We start from the raw sequence: 16,375 nt of genomic DNA on the forward strand, positions 1-16,375 counted from the left end.
AGTTCGATCGATCCAGAAAGGATTCGTGCGAAGAAACAGACGCTGAATGGAAGTACAGCCAGACTTCACTGCGAGATATAATTCCGTCGGATCGCGAATTGCCTCCACTGACAGCGGCCGACGAGTAATGCAGTGGCGGCCGTGTGAGGAAGGGAGACGGCGGCGCTCACAAGTTGTGTGCTGTGTCGTCGCCTGCGAACCGACACAGAGCAAGCAGTCAGCAGGTCGTGTCTTGTGTCTTCTCGATCGGTGGCTTTCAGTGTTGGTGTTGACAATACGACCAGAGAGCCAGCGATTTCTCGCTCAATCCGTCGCTGAATCTTGTCGAAATAAACGTAACATCGACCCAAGGTGAGAAACAAGAGCTTAGCTCCGAGAACCGCCACCAACCGCTCGGCGTGTCCGGGCTGGGAATCCCCGAGAATTCAATCAGCTGCTCTCGCATATGTGTTGTCAAAAAACAGGTCGCTTTTGGGATGGGAGCTTGCGAAACTCCTGATCACGAACATTGCGAAAGCTTGTTCAGCCTATGGACGGATACGTAAACAAGTGGATTTCGATTTGAGGAAGATTCTGGAACGGAGCTTCAGGCGGAAAGAATCACTCATCCTGCGAATTCCAGCACACAGACCAGCAACTCTCTGAGAATGCTTCGAGAACAGTACGGCTTAGAGCCGTAGGTCAGCGAGCGTCCTCGGTCCTCCTATCTGGAAACAAGACAGACTAGCGATGTATCATGCCGTGGATGTCGATGCCGAAAGATTTCGATTCTTCGGGCACAGGACCTTGAGAAACACTCAAAGCTGAGCTGGACCACAATTTGCCCCTAATCCAGACAATCCGCATCCGCTCTGGTGAATCTATCAATTCGGCAACCTGTTGTAAAATTCTGATCTTGAATTGTCCTCAATTCAGACTCGCGGGCTGATTCCTGTGTTGTGCGGCACACTCATCGACTGCAGTCCGTGCGAGATCTCATAGGGAGCTTACTTCTTGGCGGAGCTTCTGAATTTTCATGGAGTCAAGTTGATAGTCTCTGAAAATACTCACTGGGTCAGCGGGATAAATTAAGAGGTCCCCCGGGCGTCATCTTACGTTGCTCGAGAAATTATTATCGGCCCAATGCGGACGACTGTTGGCACCTGTGATGACACCGCGTATCGTTCCCGGGCGCAAGCCCCTGCCGTGGAATCCGCGATGTTCTAATGTCTTCGCTCTGAGTTTCAGATGTTGCGAATCTGTACTGGGCGACAGGTCTTCGTTCGGGCGACATGCGGTCGTGCGAGCGCCGTGGTCGTACTGAACACACGAGAAAGCTCGACAGACAACAACCCGTACATGAAGCTCGCCCTCGGCAAAGTAGAGCGGAAACCATTCATCAAGGACTTGTTCGTCGGCAACTTCGACAAACGCTTCTTGACCTTTCCGGAAATCCTCGATGAGGATCAGGTGGATTCCGTGGAGACAATGCACGATACTGTACTGAAGTTCTTCACCGAGAAAGTCGATTCCAATAAGCTCGATGAAACCGAAGTCATCCCCGATGATGTCATGAGCGGCTTGCGGGAGTTGGGGCTCTTCGGACAGCAAGTAGAGACAGAATACGGCGGGCTCGGTCTCACGGCGACCGAGTATGTAAGATTGAACGAAGCCATCGGACTCGACGGAGCACTCACCACCACTCTCATGGCGCATAACTCGATAGGAATTAAAGGAATCATCATGTACGGGACGCCAGAGCAGAAGCAGAAATATTTGCCACGCATCGCGTCTGGAGAGTGGGTCGCGTCATTCGCCCTCACCGAGCCCAACAGCGGGTCCGACGCTGCCTCTATCAGCACTTCGGTTCGACTGAGTCCCGATGGAAAACACTATATCCTGAATGGACAAAAGCTCTACATCACGAACGGTGGCTTCGCGGACGTCATGACGGTCTTCGCTCGGAACGAAACTCTCTCAGAGAAACTTGGTAAAAATAAAATCACGGCTTTCATCGTGGAGAAGTCGTTTCCCGGAATCTCTACCGGGAAGCCCGAGTCCAAACTCGGCATCAAAGCTTCAAATACGGTGCCTGTGTACTTCGAAAATGTCAAGGTCCCCATCGAGAACGTACTCCATAAGCCGGAAGACGGTTTCAAAGTCGCTGTGAATATCCTAAACACCGGAAGATTTGGTATGGGTGGCGCGCTTGCCGGGGCTGCGAGACACGGTCTCAACCAGACGATCCAGTTCGTGAAGCAGCGGGTGCAGTTCAAGAGGAGCATTTCGGAATTCGAATTGGTGCAGAAGAAACTCGCTCAAGTCGCCTGTGATATTTACGCTTGTGAAAGCATGGCCTACTTGACGTGTGCGATCGTCGACAACGTGAAGGACGCCGACTATCCCCTGGAGGCGGCCTGCGTCAAAATCTTTGCTTCCGAAGCATCGCTGCGTATCGCCTCCGAGCTCGTTCAGCTCCATGGAGGCGCTGGGTTCCTGAAGAGCCTCCCCTACGAAAGGGCGTTCAGGGACTGTCGGATCTGCATGATCTTTGAAGGGACCAATGAAATCCTCCGAATGCTCATCGCGCTTGTGGGCGTGCAGCATGCAGGAGGTCATCTTAAAGAAATGATGAAGAAATGGGGCAGCCCGCTCACGAATCCAGGAGCCGCTCTCGGGAAAGCCTATGATCGGTAAGCGGAAGATTTCGGAGCTTGATTCGAGTGGCTAGATGAAGAGTGGATACACAATCAATCCCAAAGATTCCTCAATTTATACTATGAGCACAACCGTCTGACTCTGGTTCCAGGTATTGCGACAAGAAGGACAAGCCGGTTCTTCGATTCGGACTTCAGTCGGCGGTGCACCCGTCGCTGGCGGCAGAAGCTCGAACTTTGGAGTATTCTGCCAAGAGACTTCAGTACGTCGTGGAACTCGCGCTACAGAAACACGGGAAGAACATCATCGAACAGCAGATGTTGCTCGAAAGAATAGCAGACGTTGTAATTGACATTTTCGCGATGACTGCTGTTCTGGGTCGGGCTTCCAGAGCTCACCGAGTGGGGACTGAGACAGCCGCCCACGAAACCATGCTCGCTCAGGGCTTCTGTTACGACAGCAGTAATCGTATCAAGCATAACGTGGACGAGATCTTGAAGGGCGACGCAGATAATTCAGAGCGATACCGGAACATCGCTAAGACGATGTGTGCAAAGGAAAACTACGGCGCGACTCATCCCTTGCTCAAGGCGTTGACTAACTAGTCGAGAAATGAGGAGTAAGTGAAGATAACTCAAGGTTCGACATGTAAATAGATTTTAAGGCGCACGATTGATGTCGACGAACAACAATCAACTCAAAGGTGGACATTTCTGAATAAAATATTTCAGCTCATAAAGAGAACTTCGAGTTCATTCAACCCTAACGTGGAGTTTTCAATCCGATGCTCCTAGACGACATCACTCATCGTCATCTAGGTTCTTCAGAATGAGGCATCGGGCGGTATTGATCATTATCAAGGCTCCATCACAATTGGTGATAGAGAATGCCGCTCAGAAATATAACTATAGTTATCTGGAAGGAGTTGACTTAAAAGATCGATTGATTGTAATGATTGAGCCGCAGTTTTGTCGATCTTCCTAGTCAACTTTTCTGAATATGTGCACGAAGTATCGAGTGTCGACCTCAACCTTGCAGTCAGAGTCCCCTTTCTGCTGGAATACTCCCTGGCATATGGCGCGTAGATCAGACCTCAAAGAAGCCATGATGTCGTTTTCGGGGTGATCTTTGCGGAAATGCACGTACGGGGACCATGATTTGAGATAGCTAAGGTACACATGTAGGTTGGTTGGCCATTCCTTGATGATCTTCAAATTCTTCTCGACGAGTTCAAAACCAGATTTCGGAGCCGGTAGAGTCTCGTAGCACCGATCGAAGTAGTCTATGTCCACTTCGAAATAGGGTCCGAGCTCGACTCGACAGAGCTGAAAGCGCGAATCCGCTTAGGGGAATCTGTCTGTGACCAAATAATTATTGAACTCCGTATGACTACCGTGATACTGAGGATTTCCGTAAATTCGTCGCTTGTCACCTTCATGATACGCTCCTTGATGGCAGCATCCATCTCGGGGTCTCCCACCGACGGGACAGGTATGCAGTATCCGCTCAATGCCAGGATACCATCTTTGCGGAGCACTCTGTGAGCTTCGGCGTAGAACTTGTCCAAGTCGAAGTAGTGGACGCATTGGCATGCCGTGATCGCATCGAAAGAGCTCCCTTCGAAGGTTAGCTCGTTCGAAGAGCATACCCTGTGACGAACGAAGCTTTCAGCTTACTCGCATGATTGAATGAAATAATCCGCAACTCCGAGGATTCGAGGAAATACAATGTCATAGCCATATCTCGTCATCACCTGTATTCTAGATTGCGGAGATCGGCTTCGTTTTGTCTCCTCTTCGCCTGAGCGATCTGAGCCTCCGAATTGTCAGTGCCGATAACGTGACCGAAAAACTCGGTCATAGGTTCTGTGCTCTGGCCGGTACCGCATCCCACGTCCAAGAGCTTGTCGGTATTCCGACACACAGAGACCACGATTTTCAGGAGTTCCACCGGCGGTGCTGGTCGAAATTCGGAGTAGAGCTCCGCATGAGCTTCGGTTTGGAACATATGCTCGCCCATGATCCTCTTCGAAGGCTCAGCGATGCTTTCCGGAAACTGCGGTACAGAAGGAAAAATTTGCCATGTTGATAATTCAGGAATCTCAAATCCGGGACTTGAGGATACTCCAACCTCCAACTATCGTCCTATGGATGCTTTCCAAACTGTAAAGTTGTGCGCTCTACACACTCCAGGGCGGAGTTGACCTCTGGGCTCCTTACAGTCTCCAACTCCCGGAATTTCCATCTAGTCCGGCTCTCGCAATACGACGAGGATTGCTGAACATCCATAGGCACCAGACAGCACTAAAAAAATCTCAGAAATAGAAATTCCGATCCGCGAATGACAACTTGTAGCTCTGCGTCACAGATGGGTATTCTGGTTCGACGTCCTTCATTCGTCCTCCCTCGAGTCCAAATCATAACGCGTCATTCATTGTCGTTGCTACAGAATTTATCGGAATAAATTGTGATCCGAAAGTATCGAATAGGCTACGCGAGATTGTTCCCCTTCATGGATCCCGAGCTGACAGCATAACTGCCTTTGCTTTCGACAAGATCATGAATACTGGGAGTCTGACCAGAGCAGTTATCAGGTCAGCGAGATATATTCCGAAGAAGCATCGCTCAGGGTGTCCGGTCTCGATTCCGATTACATCCTGAGACCAGGATGATTTGAAAACGAAAGTCCTTTCATCGGGAATCCGGATCGAATCGGCTCACCTGCTCGCGCTCACAGAATGCCTCTGCACTGCCCGGGAAGGAACTGGACGTTTTCGATGCCGAGCAGGCCTCGAGAGCTTTCTCATCGAGTGGACAGATACCTGCGCTCAGCTAGCCTCCATGATTCATAGGCATTACGTCGGCGGCCGCTAGCAGAGAAACTTGCTCTCTTCTGCCGAATTTTCAAAGTTTGGCGCCATCGACACTCAGCTGCCACAACGAGCTTCCTCTCGCGAGGAGGATTCAGCGATGTCAACAAACAAAAAGTGTTCGAAAAACACCACCTTATACTATTACAGTGGTATAGAGAGAGAACTTTGTTGGTGGAAGTTCGACCCTCTACGCGAGGCTTGTGGTAGACTCATTGATTCCGCCGACAGTAGCGTGATGAGCCCCGAGTGAAGAAGGCTTCAGCTATGTCGGAGCTTCGAAGGGTTTCGCTGACACCGGCCTCTCATACCGATAGGTTTGGGATGGGAGACCCTCCAGGGACAGCGAAGCCGGGGAACAAGAAGAAGAAAAAACTCACAATGCGCTTCAACCTCGACCTGGGCAATCCCGCAGACGGCGAGTGCCACGAATTCAACTACATCGAGCTCGTGCGGAATTTCAAGGTGAGCTGTTTAAAGATTACGAATTCTGAAACCAGCGGATGATCCCTTCGCTCTGCCTCCGTTTGACTCTGAATCAGACGCTTCGTTGGAGCATCGAATTCTTCGGGAACGATGCCGAAAAAAATCGCTGGTCTCTCGATAGGGAGGTGCTCGACGATAGAGCTTCATGAGGAAGACGACGACGATTCCCGGATGGACGACGCCTGTCGGCCGCGGGGACGCGGAATCGCCGTCACTCGAGTAGGGGCTTGCGGGTCTCTCCTCGAAAAACACATAAATTCTGTCTCTGCTTGAGTTTCAACGTAAGCGAGCTGCATTGAAAGGATGAAAGTTGTTGGCATTGGTCACAAAGTTGGAAAAGGCTGACTGAACATGCGTGCGCCCTCGGTGGAGGCGCTTCAAGGATGCCTCCGACAGTGCATTCGAAGCATCATTTGCAATGTGGATCGTACTAACAGCGATTCTCCTCATAAAGTGTGTGGGCCTCGAAGGCCGAATCGAGATATCGGTGCCCGAGCAGAACTCGAGGAATCAGCACAGATGTGAATACTACGAGCGTGAACTCGAGCTATCCGGAGACGTGGGATGTGCTTTAATCTGTCAGATGGATGGAACTTTTGGCAAAGTCCAAGTTTCGGATCAGAGACCACGCAAAGCCGTGGCTGCGTGTCGTTCGAAGGGACGCTACTGTCGTATCGCGGTCGAATCCCGTCTCACCGGTTTCAACGTCACGTACAGCTTGGGCCGATGCAACGACCGCTGCGACTGCATCCCGATAGATATGGCCGAATACCGAGATACCCCGTTCCAGAAAGATCTCCGTCAACACGTCCCCTATAGCGGGCGGAGCGTTAAGGAAGGCGGTATAGAAATTTCGAACCTCAGGATATCACTGCCCTCGAAAGAATCGAGGAGCGCCTCGCGCTGTGAAGACTACGAGACCCCGATTGCGAACCCGTCCGCCGTGACCAGTGTCTCGGACGACGATTGTAAAATCGCCTGCCAAATCGTCGGTTATTTGGGTCAAGTGGAGATCCGGAGTGATGTTCGCGTGCTCAAGAGCAGCGTCGTTGACGGAGCCAAGTGCAGGATCTCCGCTAGAGAGAGCAAATCCGTGGCTGTTTACGGGAGCCGGCATTCCTTGATTGGAAAATGCTCAGCCGGGGTTTGCGTTCCGGACGACTTGCCCTTCGGCTCGACTGCGGCCCCCAGTGAAGAAACTGCCGCCACCGAGGCCCTCTCGGCTCGGTGAAACTCATCGCGATAGCTCGAGTCTTCGATAATTAATCCGCCGCGGCATCAGGCATTCAATTTTCTTTTCCACGATTCCGAGGCTTGTGTATTTCAAGATTTGCGAAACGGTCCATTGCCCAAGCGTTGAGAAAGTTGTTGCTGCTCCTCTCGAATAAAGTAGGACCCGCATGACGGATCCCTTCCAAGTCTCGTCCAAGTTCTTTCTGCATTCGACGTCGGGAAGCTTGTTTTGTTTCTGGTGAGCGAGAAGCTCCGCTCACGTGACTCACTCGATCGAATCTGATCGGACGGACTCTACGCAATACCCTATCACACACTCCATCGATGCGCACGTGTTCTTGGCGAGGATAATCATTAATCAAGCGGTCGAAATCTTAGTCTGCCTCTCCGTATTCCACGAGAAGCGGCGATCCTCCGTATTCTTCAAATCCAGAACGAAAAGCGAACTCAACTATCCCTTCGGCTTCTGTATACAGGACAGAAAAACTTCCAGGGAATTCCAGAGAATGCATAAAATAGCCTGCATCCGTGCTCTCGTTTCTTTCAGAGGGGAAAGACGGAGGTGACCCAGGAAACGGACGATCCTTTTGATTCCGACGATGATGTGGCGGCTATCGCCAAGCAAATGGAAGAGAAGTACGGATCTGGGAAAGTGGCCTGGGACGATGACGTCGACAAGGGTCAAGGGTCAGTGCAATGATTCGTCTCCCAGCTCTGCTGGAATATATAAGGAAAAGGGAGTTGAGCCATAGGCTCTTCCGACTGCTTCTGGAACTCCACTGGATTGACCTTTGCGAAATTCCAGGTACGATGAGGACGATTCCTTTATCGATAACAGGGAAGCCTACGATGAGTTGGTACCTCTCGACCTCAACACCAAATATGGCGGCTTCTACATCAATACCGGAGATCTCGAGTTCGTTCATGCACCGCCCGTGCAGTACATGCAATACCACCAGAACGATGTGAACAAGACGAAAGCCACTCTCGAGGACTCGCCTGATGAAGAGAGCGAAGAAGGTTTGTTCTCAGTCAGGCCCTACTGCCAGGATCATTCTCGTGTGTCTCGTATGAGAATTCATCGTCGGATGAGAGCTCCATCATGGACTTGATTCTGAATTCCAGAGAGCGAGAGGGAGCCATCTCCTAAACCTTCGAAAGCAGAGAAAATCAGAATGAAGAAAAAGCGCAAGAAGATCGAATCCGACGACAGTAAAGACAAGGACCAAGGCTCGGGTGAGAAACGGAGAAAGTTGATGAAGAAGAAGGTCAGGAAGATCGAGAGCAGTTCCGAAGAGGAAGAGGAAGAAAAAGACCAGAGAGAAGTGGATAAGAAGGAGCTTGAAAAGAAAGAAAAGCTAAGCGTGAAGCAAGAACGCCAACTAGATGACGCCATCGAAGCCGTGGTCCGACACGCGCGAGCTCTCAACAAGAAGGAAGTTGAAGAGGTGGGTCCGGTGCGATCTCTCTATATGTGTTCTCCAGGAGAAACGTTCACGGCTAAATCGATTCCCGGAGGGAAGTCGGAGCTTTGACTGCGCAGGGCGACTCTTTACAAGCCGGAGCAAAATTGCAGGAAGAGACCGAAGTCCTGCGACTTCAGGAAGAGGAAATGGAGAGAGAAGAGCGTGAGAACGAACGAAAACGGAAGGAGAAGGAGAAGTCGGAACGAATCGAGCGAGACAAGCAGAAACTTGCTGAGAAGGAACGAGAGAAAAGCGACCTCAAATTCGAAAACTCGGAGCCTGGGAGCATGCGGCTGCCCGACAGGATGCCTAGCGAGCTCGAAGCGATGGTGAAGGACATCACTAAAGTTGCCAAAGAAGGCTTAGGAAAGAGCAAGTTCTTCCTGGCTAATGGTAAGTACGACATGCTTTGATTCCGATACATGCACACGGTGGAACGACCAACAGAGCATTCCTGAGTTCTTCTATTCTGTCCTCAGGTGTCAGTGAACGATTGTTATCGATTGATATGATGGCTCGTCAGTCTCTGCCCTGTTCCCAGAGAACGCAATTGTACTGCTATCTGGCAGCGCATTTACCCTGTAGCAAAGAAACGTTGTTAAAGAAGGTTAAAAAGCTCCGTCTTGATGAAGAGGATAGCAAGGTCAAAGAACCAATGACCAGGTTAGTGAATTCGCTGGAGCTCAATGCATGGAGAGCACCTAGTCATGAGGGAATGCTATTCGCCTATATATCCCGGTGGAATCTCCCTGGAACTTTCCATTCCTCGAATCCATTTCTGCGGAATAGCTCATACGAGGCCGTTCGGAGCTTGATTCTCCGTTCTACCGAAGCTCCACCCCGAAACCAGAAAAGAGAATCAGGAGCGATTGCTCTGAACACATCTAAGTATCTTACATTCCAGGTTCAAAAACGAGCTGAACCAGATGGTGTACGACCAGGTTGATAAATACCGTCGGGAGTGTGATGAAGTTGGTCAGAAACCCTGCGGAATATCAGACTCCGAGGGCGAGGATGATATTCAAATTCACAGAGTGTTTGAATGGACTGACAATCTTAGGAAATTGTTCCGCGAGGTCGTTCTGCTGAAACTGAAGACGTACGAGGTCTCGAAACTCCGGGCTACTTCAGCTGAGGATTATGTGAAGAACTTTTTCGACATAGACGTAAGTTATCTTTCTGACGAGCAAATGTACCGTTATACTTCCCCGCCGGATTTCCGTCGTGACACGGGATACATTCGCAATTGCTCCCCCGGTAGATGGTAAAACTTTGGCCACGAGGATGGATGAGCTCTCGAATTCTGCTTCGAATGGTCCGAGAAGACAATCTTTTACCTCGAGTTCGCAATGATGGCACACCCGCGCAAGTGAAGAAACTTGGCCAGCTGCAGAATCTGAGTTCGGCAAACCTGAATGAGACGCCGACTTCAACGGCGGCCTCGGCAGCTTCCACACCGCAGAGCACCCCGTACAGACCGAGATTGAATTCTTTGTCTTCTGTCGAAATTCCGCTGAAGGACTCCTCGTTCAAAGACAGTTTCACGGTGAGTACAGTTCCACTGGACCTAGCTCGGAGGGAGCAAGAACCTCACCGCTCCGAGCGTTCTCCTCATGCGGACAGCGTTGGATCAGTGATTCCTGCTCTTCTTTCGATGTCCATCCCTCATGAATCTATTCGCAGGCCGGACCCTCGCTTGATATTTCACCCACCCTAATCAATGATGGATTGCAACAAGATTTGTCCGATTAATGAAGAAACAAAGAATCGCCCTTGTTCTGCGGAGGGGGGATTTCAGGACCTTGCGATGTCCACTGCCATTAAGATGCGACGAAGAAATCTGCTTCAAGATTTGATTAGTCATCATATGACTCGCAGAAAACTCCCTGCAATTTCTGGCAATATGTACGAAAGATATGAAATGAAGTCTGCTCCCCTTTAACGATTAATACAGTCTGGGTATGATCGAGGATTTTTTTTCTGAGGGAAATTTCGAAAGAAATTCTCATGCCGTGCTGAATCCTGGGTGAGTTGAAGACTAGGAATGGAGTGAGTCGTCTCCACCGCCTGCTTTCGGAAACCCGCGATCGCATTGACAGGGCGACCCGCTGATTGGATTTCTGGGATTCTCGCATCACAAGTTTTCCGTCATCTTCTTCTTCGAGCGTCGATGACATCACTCTCTCAGATGCCACTCCGACCTACTTTTGGAAACAGTCTCGCACTCATCCAGTCTAGACGATCACTTACGTTCCATGCATCTCCTTCCAGATCGAGAAGACGCCCCCAACTCCTGCGACGTCCGTTATAAAGGAGAAAGCAAAGCAGGAATCGCCGTGCACACCAATCAGCTCGTTCAGAGAACCCAGGGACTCAGGACCGGCGATGCAATCGGTCATTTCTGGTGAGTGTTCGGTCTAGTCTTCTTCGATCACTGGCTCCAAACTATTCGTTCTCCCTCTCCTCTACCACCCCCACCGCAGACTCTACTTCACATCCGGTCTCTATTCCAACAGAAACTAGTTCGCTGAACGTCCTGAAAGAAGAACGCGTCCCGACACCCCCACCTCAGGAACCAGCGGAAGCGCCGGTGCATCTAAGTGTGATAACGTCTCCACCTGCGAAGCAGTACCATGCCTCAACACCTAGCTCACTACCTCAGGTCGAGACCCCGGTCTTCGGCGATTCTTTCGTGACCACCCCAACGCCGTCGTCTGCGAGCAAGAAACATTCGGCGACTCCTTTGCTCAAAGCCAATTACCAGGCCGCCTTGCAAAAAAGTCCGCCCTACACGGCTTCTGCTCTGCAAGCTCAGGCTTTCGCCGAGGTATTTTCCGCAGAACTTTTTCAGTGAATGTCGTAGACCATGGATTTCAAAGCGACCCGTTGGCCTCGAGGGGGCATAGCCACTAATGGAGACCGTTATCCCCCCAGTTTGCACAGAAAGCAACTCCGACGACGAGCGTGGTGAACTTCTCCCAGAGCGCGCACAAGTCCTCAAGCCATCAGACGTCATCGAACGCGACTACCCACTCGTCATCCCAGTTTTCGTCGCCAGTGAATTCGATAGCCCCCACCACATCGTATCAGCAGAAATACGCGTCATCACAAGCAGCCCAGTTGCAACCAGCTCACCAGAGTTCTGCTTACCACCAGACATCGTCGCATTCGGCGGCGAGTTATTTCGGATCTCAGACCTCACAAAGTCAGAACTCTAGAGAGAAGGAACCACTCCTGGCAGCAGACGTTTTTGATCGAATCATCACACAGCATCTAGGTGAGAATATATTCCATTCCGAGGATTTTCTACGCATACTTCAGTCACGTTATCAGACGGGAATTGGTTCATGCGAAGGAGTCAGCATCCCTTCTCAAGGAATGTGCTCATTCGATTGATGATACGAGTCAATGATTAACCCCCAACTGAACTTCTGCTTCTCCAGGCAACAGCGTAAATTCAGTCAGCCAAAGTGCTTACAACCAGCCAACCTCTTCGTATCAATCGAACTCGATGCTGTCTCCCACATCGACGCACAGGTCGTCCAACCAAAATCATTCGCAACCGTCGCAGCAGCCTCTACAACAACAACAACAGCACCAGAAGAAAACTACGCAACTACCTCGAGCCACGATGCCGTCTTCCTACAACATATACGAAGCTTTGCAACAACAACCTCAACAACCCAAGAGTCGTGAGCAAAAGATGTCTTATACCCAAAGCCAACAACATTCGTCAATGGTCTCTAATGCACAAATGTTGCAACATCTGCATAGTCAACAGCAGCAACATCAAAGGTCAGTACAATCGATGCTGAGACCAAGGTTGTAGAGTATGAAGAGAGACATCTAGAGAGATGAATTGAACCTTCCAGGAGTACCGCTAATCTCGAGGGTATGAAAGGCTTCCCCTCCCCTATGTCATCGTCTTCGTCAGTTCCTTCGTACTATACCTCTTCAGCGGCTGCTTCGGCGTACCAACCACAGAGTCCACAAGTGCCACAGGTCGCTCACTCGACTCCTCTGACTTCAACTTCGGTGAGGAGGGGTCCTGAGATTTCTACTCTCGGTCCTTTGCTCGAAATGAGCAACATTCCCATCCCAGGTGGGGGGTAATGCCCGAATCTAATCCCCATGATCTTTCACATTCAGAACCGTTACTCGTGGGGAGCGCACTCGGGAATGTACTCCGCCCATCAGCAGAGACAATATTACCAGCAGCAGCAGCAACAGCAGCAGCAGGATCCTCGGAGGCTTCTGCTACAGCAACAACAGCAGCAGCAACAACAGCAGCAACATCATCAACAGCAGCAACAACAGGATCTTCATAGACAACATTGACCGGGAGTTCGACCGCTGTGATTTTTTGAAATCCCGCATTGTGTCCGGGAGATACTGTAAAGAGTTTCAGAGATTTTCACAACAATCCACAGCTTTTTATTCAGCACCAGTGTGAACAAGAGAATGGCTCCTTTCTCCCTGAGCCCCAAACAGATCCTGCTGCCGGCGCACTAATCGAATAAGGACGTCGAGTCTCCTGCTATGGGGGACTGTACGACTTTTGTAAATATGGAGTTCTCACAGACTCGAGGATCTTAATGAGTGGTAGCGAGGTTTCCACGGAGCTCTATCGTCAGACCCCGATGGCGGGTAATTGGATGTATAGTTAGATGAATGCGTGCATGGACGGTCAGTGGCCTCAAACGAGAGTACCGTGATCGTGCCCGTCGCGAAGAAACGGGTCCGGTGAGATACGATAAAGGAAATTGTCCGCTACGAGTTGTAAACACTATCGTGAGACGATCTTATTGAAGCGGGAGAGTCCTCCCGATCATTGAGTTCTCGGTATCGATCGATTAATTCCGAGATACGGAGCATGTAAATTATTATAAAGCTGTTTCGTGAGAATGCAAAAATCTGAGCGGATTCCTTTCTTGAGAGCCCTTCCGTACGCTCCCGACACGTTCTTCGTTGAGCTCGTCAAACCTTCCGAGTCGGAAGATACGAGCGGGTAGCGGGTTTTCCGCAGCGTGTCGAGCTCCATCGACTTATAAGGGGTAGAACGAAAAAGAAACAAGAAGGGAGAGGTTGGAAAAAATCAAAGGTCTCGCTCCATGGTGCTCAGGGGCATTAGTGAACCCATGAATGACGCATTCCTCACTCCGGGGACGAACGATTGAGGGCCGGGATGGCTGCGGCGTTTTTTCGCCATGATTCCGTGCTAGGTCGTTGCTGACGGCGGTGACGAAAGTGACGAGAAGGCATCTACTCCAATGGTATTCGTTTTTTTCCATTTTTTACTTGTCTCGCCAAGTTGTATCAATTGGCTCCTGAGATGTGTCATCAGCGGAGGAGTCAGTGTCACGCTCCGTCACGGTCTCCGTTCTTCATTCTTCACTGCACTAGAGTGATGTGATTGATACTACGAAAGAGAGAGGTGATCCGGGAGAAAGAATCGATCATGACGCATTCGAAAAAAGAACTGTCCTATCGTACGGCAGCGTATAGTGCAGTGGCTGGTGCTGCTTGGGTCAGAGATGCTGCTGGAACTTTTCATTCTCAGTCTTAGTTCGCCAATCTTGGCTAAGGAACACATATGTAAGTTTGCCGGTCATTTTAATCCGCGCTGGAGCTACCATTCGGTATTCACTTCCGTCATTGATTCCCTCGGGATTTTCTTCAAGATTATCTAGAGAACCATGGACCCCCCGATTCGATAACACACTGCATAGACGTGAACAATTATGCCACGATATACCTCACCCAGACTGCGTGGCGTGTTCTTTACGAGTACCAGCGCAGCGTAGCTTTTCATTTTCCCTTCAACATGACTGGTGACGCGAATATGTTGGTGGTGCGCATCGCGGATTTCAATTTCGGAAGCATACCCTGTACAACTGAGCACCTCACCGTGAGTATGACCGTCCCTTGTTAGGAACTTCTGTGATTCCTTAGACGGCAGATGTGACAATCGATAACGACCGCTGTATCCTACTCGGGATTGTTCCTCAGATCAACAACCGACGGATTTGCGGTCGGTATGAACAACTCCGCGACGATGAAAGGATAACTTTTTCTCCTCAAGAGAATCACACGTCAATTAAGTATCATCGGGGAAGTTTCTTCGATCACCGATACCGAATCAAAGTCCGTGTATTCGCAGCCCGACGTAAGTCCCGCACCATACGCTTGTATCCCGGAACTAGGCACAGAAGTCGTGGCATATAAATGCGGGGAACTCAAGTGCCCCTTTGTTCATGAATCAGGGATCTACGATAAGCCGCTGGATTTTCTGAAGGCTCCACCGACAGTTTCTAAGAACGAAATCACAATCTGTCCGGAAAATCAGGAATTCTATTGCAAGCAGGATCAAATGTGCATCAGTCAAGAACTTTGGTGCGACGGCATCGAAGACTGCAGCGACGGCGAAGACGAAAGAGTTTGTCGTGAGTCTCCCGCCCTAGTCATATTCTCCGAAGAGCCCCAGGCGGTAGAACCTCATTACAACGAACCTTCCGCGGACGGCGAATTTCGGCCTCCGTCATGGAATTTCGTCACAATCAGAATTACAGTCATTCAGCTGCGCCGCTAAGGAGCTCCGGCGGGAAACGCTCCCGGAAAGAGTTCGTCATACTGAGTTGTATCCGTGTTGTGCTGACTGGGTTTTGTTGTAACGGGGTTCGACCGAGTTTCTCTCACAGGGAGGGATCGAGTGTCGAAAATTGCTATCGAATAAGGGTCGAAGATTCGAGGCTAAGTCAATCGTGTGATAACTTTCAGTAAGCTTCAGCATCTATGGCGTCCTTGGTATCATCTCGCTCCTGTTCTTCGTCATCTTCATCATAATCCTCCTCGTAGCTTTCTGTCGGAAGAAACGAGCCGTCACGAAACACGACTACCATATCTGCGACTATCAGTAGTGATTCTCGGAGGGCGACTCTCGATATATTTATTCCGACCCTGTGTTGCGGCTCCTGGAAATGTAAAGAACTACTGCGCCTGATCGCAATAATCCACCTTTGTTGTCTTCGTATGCTCAGCCGCGAATCCCCTGGCCCCGTGTGTCTGGGAGCGAAATGGGACTCCATTCTAGCAGGAAGTTGGGTTGACATTGAACCGAGATAAAGCGAGCATCGGTCGCCATGCGCTTCCAGCTCAACTCGCTGTCATCGTTATTGAACGAAATTGAGAAAGAGTCGCCGGTGGAGTACGGGAAGTTAGTCATCTCCATCAATATCTGCTTCACACCGAGGTCAGGAAAACAGCGTCATCGCCTCCGAATTTCATTGTTGGCGGAGCTAATTGGATGCTACGACGGTTCATGTTCCTTCTTCTTGCCATCGCAAACGTCATGAACAGGGCTCGGCCTTACGACCGTTTAGCGCCAACGTTCTAACTGTCGAGGAAAACGTGCCGATCGGCCGGCAACTCCGATCGACCCGGACAATCAATGAGGAGGGAATAGCCGTTCATTGGTTCTAATTGAGATAATGGTGAGCGTATTGATCGAAGTTCAGTGTCTGAAGAAAAATATACAAATCCCGTGGTCGTGGAAGGGTAATCGTTTTCGAGTTTTTCCTCCTTCTCAACAACCGGCTTCAGTTTCTCTGTGTGTGGTGTTGGTTCGGGGAAATGCGATTCCACGAACGTTGAGAAGTCATCTGGACACTTTTGAATTTGATGACCG

At 50.3% G+C, this 16,375-nt stretch overlaps 4 protein-coding genes across 4 annotated transcripts; 3 read left to right on the plus strand and 1 right to left on the minus strand.

The window, feature by feature from the left end:
- Nucleotides 1-196: 196 nt before the first annotated feature.
- Nucleotides 197-3,579, plus strand: LOC100900776 (acyl-CoA dehydrogenase family member 9, mitochondrial). The gene is made up of 3 exons (XM_003742555.2): nucleotides 197-351; nucleotides 1,228-2,672; nucleotides 2,789-3,579. The coding sequence occupies exons 2-3, from the start codon at nucleotides 1,228-1,230 to the stop codon at nucleotides 3,240-3,242; spliced, it is 1,899 nt and encodes a 632-aa protein (XP_003742603.1). The 5' UTR covers nucleotides 197-351; the 3' UTR covers nucleotides 3,243-3,579.
- LOC100907986 (putative methyltransferase DDB_G0268948) lies at nucleotides 3,282-5,475 on the minus strand. Its single transcript, XM_018639244.1, has 5 exons — nucleotides 5,358-5,475; nucleotides 4,857-4,940; nucleotides 4,391-4,692; nucleotides 4,070-4,286; nucleotides 3,282-3,962 (listed from the first exon to the last, which is right to left on the minus strand). Exons 2-5 carry the CDS (start codon nucleotides 4,923-4,925, stop codon nucleotides 3,618-3,620), a joined length of 933 nt encoding a protein of 310 aa, XP_018494760.1. The 5' UTR covers nucleotides 4,926-4,940; nucleotides 5,358-5,475; the 3' UTR covers nucleotides 3,282-3,617.
- Nucleotides 5,476-5,773: 298 nt separating this feature from the next.
- Nucleotides 5,774-13,203, plus strand: yem (yemanuclein). The gene is made up of 15 exons (XM_029111246.1): nucleotides 5,774-5,971; nucleotides 7,773-7,912; nucleotides 8,031-8,245; nucleotides 8,351-8,673; nucleotides 8,802-9,084; nucleotides 9,171-9,354; nucleotides 9,596-9,857; nucleotides 9,953-10,237; nucleotides 10,963-11,095; nucleotides 11,208-11,518; nucleotides 11,626-11,968; nucleotides 12,135-12,486; nucleotides 12,564-12,726; nucleotides 12,841-12,968; nucleotides 13,122-13,203. Exons 1-15 carry the CDS (start codon nucleotides 5,774-5,776, stop codon nucleotides 13,201-13,203), a joined length of 3,402 nt encoding a protein of 1,133 aa, XP_028967079.1.
- A 1,004-nt stretch (nucleotides 13,204-14,207) lies between these two features.
- On the plus strand, nucleotides 14,208-16,006 carry LOC100900924 (uncharacterized). The gene is made up of 5 exons (XM_018639238.2): nucleotides 14,208-14,286; nucleotides 14,373-14,599; nucleotides 14,701-14,857; nucleotides 14,955-15,134; nucleotides 15,469-16,006. Exons 1-5 carry the CDS (start codon nucleotides 14,226-14,228, stop codon nucleotides 15,606-15,608), a joined length of 765 nt encoding a protein of 254 aa, XP_018494754.1. The 5' UTR covers nucleotides 14,208-14,225; the 3' UTR covers nucleotides 15,609-16,006.
- The last annotated feature ends 369 nt before the right edge of the window (nucleotides 16,007-16,375 follow it).

Source organism: Galendromus occidentalis, unplaced genomic scaffold (assembly GCF_000255335.2).
Source record: "Galendromus occidentalis unplaced genomic scaffold, Mocc_1.1 scf7180000077427, whole genome shotgun sequence".
NCBI classification, from domain to species: domain Eukaryota; kingdom Metazoa; phylum Arthropoda; class Arachnida; order Mesostigmata; family Phytoseiidae; genus Galendromus; species Galendromus occidentalis.

Coding starts and splice junctions, on each gene's coding strand:
- LOC100907986 (XM_018639244.1), bottom strand. CDS start 4,925: ATGGATGTTCAGCAATCCTCGTCGTATTGCGAGAGCCGGACTAGATGG. Junction 4,693..4,856: donor AATTCCGGGAGTTGGAGACT/GTAAGGAGCCCA, acceptor TCTGTACCGCAG/TTTCCGGAAAGCATCGCTGA. Junction 3,963..4,069: donor TCAAGGAGCGTATCATGAAG/GTGACAAGCGAC, acceptor TCGCGCTTTCAG/CTCTGTCGAGTCGAGCTCGG.
- yem (XM_029111246.1), top strand. CDS start 5,774: ATGTCGGAGCTTCGAAGGGTTTCGCTGACACCGGCCTCTCATACCGAT. Junction 5,972..7,772: donor AGCTCGTGCGGAATTTCAAG/GTGAGCTGTTTA, acceptor CGTTTCTTTCAG/AGGGGAAAGACGGAGGTGAC. Junction 9,355..9,595: donor GTCAAAGAACCAATGACCAG/GTTAGTGAATTC, acceptor CTTACATTCCAG/GTTCAAAAACGAGCTGAACC.
- LOC100900776 (XM_003742555.2), top strand. CDS start 1,228: ATGTTGCGAATCTGTACTGGGCGACAGGTCTTCGTTCGGGCGACATGC. Junction 2,673..2,788: donor CTCGGGAAAGCCTATGATCG/GTAAGCGGAAGA, acceptor CTCTGGTTCCAG/GTATTGCGACAAGAAGGACA.
- LOC100900924 (XM_018639238.2), top strand. CDS start 14,226: ATGCTGCTGGAACTTTTCATTCTCAGTCTTAGTTCGCCAATCTTGGCT. Junction 14,287..14,372: donor CTTGGCTAAGGAACACATAT/GTAAGTTTGCCG, acceptor ATTTTCTTCAAG/ATTATCTAGAGAACCATGGA. Junction 15,135..15,468: donor CGAAGACGAAAGAGTTTGTC/GTGAGTCTCCCG, acceptor GATAACTTTCAG/TAAGCTTCAGCATCTATGGC.